Source organism: Apteryx rowi, unplaced genomic scaffold (genome assembly GCF_003343035.1).
Source record: "Apteryx rowi isolate R43461 unplaced genomic scaffold, aptRow1 scaffold_45, whole genome shotgun sequence".
Taxonomy (NCBI): Eukaryota; Metazoa; Chordata; class Aves; order Apterygiformes; family Apterygidae; genus Apteryx; species Apteryx rowi.
Genome location: NW_020450705.1, coordinates 1,463,162 through 1,468,087, shown reverse-complemented (window position 1 = coordinate 1,468,087; position 4,926 = coordinate 1,463,162). Strand labels below are relative to the sequence as shown.

The 4,926-nt window shown below is 46.7% G+C and overlaps 1 protein-coding gene across 1 annotated transcript in view; it reads right to left on the bottom strand.

Moving 5' to 3' along the window:
• IRF6 (interferon regulatory factor 6) overlaps window positions 1-677 on the bottom strand; it is a 3,835-nt gene extending 3,158 nt beyond the window's left edge. Inside the window, exon 1 of the mRNA XM_026077218.1 lies at window positions 504-677. Within this exon, the coding sequence (XP_025933003.1) occupies window positions 504-677 (174 nt within the window). The remainder of the gene's footprint in view (window positions 1-503) is intronic.
• Window positions 678-4,926: the final 4,249 nt, after the last annotated feature.

The following is a 4,926-nucleotide window of genomic DNA, read 5'->3' as shown; positions in this document are numbered from 1 at the left end:
CAGACTATCAATCCAAGATCCTTTCAAGGCAGAAGGTCTAAAATTCCTCAAAGGAGTACAAGAGCTATAATGAATCCCTTGGGAGAAGAATATTAAGGACAGTAATGGCAGGCATTAGAAATTAGGGGTAGAATCATGATTTTTTCTTCCCCAGTTAAGATATAGGTAACTACTTAGTGGTTTGACACTAAGCAGTCAAGCCGGCTACCACAGCTACCACATCCTAAGCCCACTAGATGAAGCAAATAGCAGTGATTTCATCTGCCACAACCCATATAGTCAAATTTCAAGTCTGAGCTCTGGTGGTCTGAAAGGGTTAAAGAACTAAATACCTTTTCAATGCAGTGCCAAGCCTGGCACTGAGATTTTTCTGAGGTCAAAAGAAACAGGACAAAATGTGCCTGGAAACAGTTTCTGAAATGACTATCCAGCTTTTAGGCCAACAATTCAACCCTTTGTCCCTGTTTAACAGCCGTGGTATAACCAAGTTCCTCTTCCCTTACCTTAAAGATAGTGTTCTCCTCTTCATGCTGAGGACTGTGCCGAGTTGCATGCTTCCAGGGGATCTGAAATCGCTTTGCTTCTCGATTCAGCCAGATAAGACCTGGATACATACCGCTATCTACCTGGGCTACCAGCCAGGGCTTCAAGCGAACTCTTCGCGGGTGCAATGCCATTGTCTACAAAAGACAAAGAGATAATAGTAGACCAACTGCTAAACGTTAGAGGCTGATTCCACCCCCACCCCTCAAAAAAAAAGTTATTTAATGAAAAAGGATTATCAGCAATGTTACTATTATTGTTTGTTATTTTATTGCACATCTAGAACACAAATTCAGATTTCACTAGATTACTGCTCTAGCAGAAGCAGCTACAAATGCATCACTAAGTGAGGACCATAATTGTTATAAGAACAACTCACTCAAATATTACAGCAATCAGAGATTATTATTTGTGTTAACTGAGCACATGGAAGGATTAGCCCCAATCAAAATAGCGCTGTAAATGCTGCGCAGGAGATAAAGCCACAAACAAGCCACAGCAAGAACAGACATTAGAATTTCAAAAGCCTCCACGTACACTTTAGCAAACTGAGCTATCTGATCTAATTTCTCTTGAGTCATGTAAGAGTTGTATCCAGAAGCAGAAAGACCAACATGTGCCAAATCAGAGACTTCTGCCCTTCTGCCCCAGCTGAGGCGATGGTGGAATCTTCAGGCTGAATTGGAGGGGAGCGTTTTATCGTACATAGACAGACTTTCATCCAAAAGTAATTTCATGACTTTTTCATGAACATTTTGAATGCAGTATAATCATTTGCAAACATCAGTGTAAGGTGCTGACCTATAATAACTGTGATGTTTGTTCAGAAGGACATGAACTGCAAGTGCACGCTCATGCTAAAAATCACATAATGTTCACTTAGTGTTTAGGGTTTTTTTTAAAAAAAAGCATCAGTCAACTGATCAAAGTTGTTGTTGTGTAAGTACTCCTATGTTGCTACTGCACTTGCAACCAACAATATTTTCCTTGTTCATGACATATACAAGCTACAGAAAAAATAAATGACTGCCCCTGTGCAAGAAGAGGCAGTATTTGATATTTTTACATGTTTTTTATTTTTATGCTACACAAATGCTTTGAAAGCACATTTCACATATTAGGTCATAAATCTTAAAATAGAAATGAAAATGGCAAATATTCCCTTTGATAAAATTAGATACAGGATAAAGCCTTTGTCTAAGACCCGAATACTGCTCTAGGAGTTGCAAAATATGTCTAGCAGCAGAGATAGAAGAGATTAAAAAAACTGTCCAAGAACTAGTCTAGGAACAGGTTTTATTTGTTCAAATGCCTGCAGATCCAATTTAAATGCAAGTGATCACAGAAAATTAATCTGAACACAACTTATTTTATCCATTAAGCAAAAAAAAAAAAGTTCAGATTCAATTGCAAATCATATTTAAATAATAGCTTGAAAATGTGTTTAGTCAAGAATCCAGGCATGATAGCAGACTGCTTCCCAGGAGCTAAAAAGGATCAGAAAAGATTTGTAAGAACTGTCAAGATTATTTTTATGCTTCTGAAACTGCTGTATTAGCTATCCATGTCTGCAAATCCTATCAAAATTAAACTTTTAATAATGTTTGCAAGGGCACAAAGTCCAGGTTAATCCTGGACGAAATGTATTTAGAATTGAGACAAAAAAGAGATATAGTTTTCCCTTCCAAAGGGAATTGTCATTGTAACAAATCCTAACTAAAGTTTGGTCCCACAACCTCTTTCACGCTCTCCTAACTTTACTACAAGCAGTCCCCTCTTCTAACAACGCATACTGGGCACGCACACATGTGCAAGACCCAGATTAAACACAAACCCAGACACCAGTGAGAAAAAAATCATGCCTCTAGAACAACATAAATTCAGTCACATGGACAGTGCATTAGGCTGTATTAGGTTTAAAGGGTCTATTAGATCAGAGACAACATGTATCAATACAAGACACTACAATGCTTTATGACCTTTTATCACCAACGACTTGTTGACACAATAACAGAGAGCAAATCAACTTGAATCCCATTGCCCAGCTCAAACAGTGAGTCAGCCTCCATTATACAGCCTTCAACTTCGATCCGGAGGGCTCCACCAAAAACCGCTCAAGCTCTCAGAAAGCAGCCAGGATGCGCTTAAGGAGTGCCCGCGCAGATTGATGGGGTTTGCCAGCACAGGCCTGGCCCTGGACATACATCAGCAGGAATCCCCCAGTTCCCTAACGCCAACTTCAATTTCTGGTGCACGGGGGTAATTCGTACATCCCTGCACTGCTTGCATCCCTCCAGCAATGTGATTACTCAATGCACCCCAAGTATTAACTAACCCGGACGTTCTCCCTTGGATGGGAGACATTCACCCAGCAAGAACAACTCAGGAGAGCTCAGGAAGGAACAGACATCCCTGCAGCCACCGCTCCGACCGCGACGGGAGAGTGACAAAGGTCAGGAACGCCCAGTCGGCCACAGTGCCGTATCCGTGCATTCGGCACTGACGCCAGCCAGTGTACGCACTGCTTCATTCAGCAGGCACAGCACACCAGGAAAACGCTACCCGAAAGTGAAAGCCTAACTCTTACTGGAAAGAGGGACTTGCTAAGGCTCTGAATACAAGTGACCATCTGTTCTTGGGAGAACAGAGGAGCGATAAACCCAAACGCGATGGAGCACGCACAAAGTGCAGCTCCCCGGCAGCGTCCGCATCAGCCCGCTGCCAGCAGCGGTACCCTACGCGCGGTGCGAGGAGATGCACTGCATCTTCCTCCTCTTCAGCCAGCTTGCGCGCTCGCAGCGGAGCCCCTCGGAGCGCCGCTCCATGGGACAGAGGCCACACGTCTCCGCTTTCGCCCCAGCCTCGAGCAGGATTCGGCACTCCAACAGGCCACATCCTGACAGATGGGGAGCTACAAGACAAGCATTAAAACGATACCAAAGACAGATGGCCCAGCTTTGGTTCTCTCCTCAAGGCTCATATCCTTACCATATTTTTGTGGCGTACAGGTTTCCTGAGCTCAAATGCTTTCAGTCTCAGCCTACGCAGCCAAGAATATTCAGCCCTCCTTTTCCACCCGGGACAGGAACCCTCTAAGGAAGTAAAGGAGGGGGCTTTCTCTGGGTTAATCTCTGTGATACCACAGCCTGCCACCTCCTTCCTTGTTGTTACCTACAATTTAATCACATTAACATACACTTAGTGGATTTTCACTCGTTTTTTCCAAAGGCAAGTAAGTAGCTCAGCTCTTAACATCAGTGTTCCTTGTCTGCACAGAGAAATGGGCTGAGTTTTCATCCAGTTATCTGACATCTAATCACCTCCCTCCACCTGGAACCTATAGCTCCCGCATTTCAGAGATTCACACATCACCTTCCCAAAACCGCGCTCCTGATTGCTTCACAACAGCCCGGGATCCCCTGCCCTGCGCAGGGCAGGGAACCTGCTTTAAGCACAATTAACCCTCATGCTTCGCAGCTCCTCCACCCCGGCGCAGCAAACGCAGCTATCTGCCGCGCCGGGATGGCCCATCGACTTGAAAGGGCCACGGCTTGTTCCTGCTAATCTGGCTCCTCGCGGTGGCAACAGCTGTGCTGCCCAAACAGCTGTTGGCGGAGTAGGGGGCAAATACCACCCTTGGCCTAACTGCAGGCCTCAATTTACGCCAGCTTGAAAGACATAGCCTAAGGCTAACTACCGGATAAGCCATGTGAAGAGATGGAAAAGGCGTGCAATAAATACGTTTTCAGCGTTTTATCCACCCGACTGCCTTCAGATCCGGCCAATTCCCTGTTCTGCCACCGCCTCCCTTTTCAGCCCGGGCTTTGCGCTCCTGAAGACACTAAGCCAAGGCTCTGGCTTCCCTCTGATCTTCCATAAGAAAGGTATTTTGCACGTAACTCTAAGCAAACCAAGCTCTCGTCCCAAAGTTTGTTTTTCAAGCCAAATGAAACTGCTCTGCATCAGACTCCCATCCTCCTGCCACAGGAACTCTGAAACTCCGGGTCCAAGAAGAAACGGAGCTTTCCGGCAGGAGCGACCCACGGTTTTCCACAGGGAAACCGGACACCGGCCCCAGCAAAGTGGATTTCGGGGGCGGGGTGAGCCCCAGCCCGGCCGCCTCCCGCGCCCTGACAGCTCCGCCGGGCAGCGCAGGCAGGGAGCAGCCCCGCGCCCGGCTTCCTAGTGGCCATTAGGGGCCTTTCYCCCCCCCCCCCAAAAAAAAACCAGAAAAAAAACAAGACTCCGCAGCCATTTCCTCGCCGCTGCCAGCCCGCAGCAGTGTCACAACCCGCCCCGTCCTCAGCCCCGCTCCCACGCCGCCAGCGCGCAACTTACCGCTTCGGCGCGGCGGGGCGCGGAGCCCGCGGGGCCGGAGCCGGG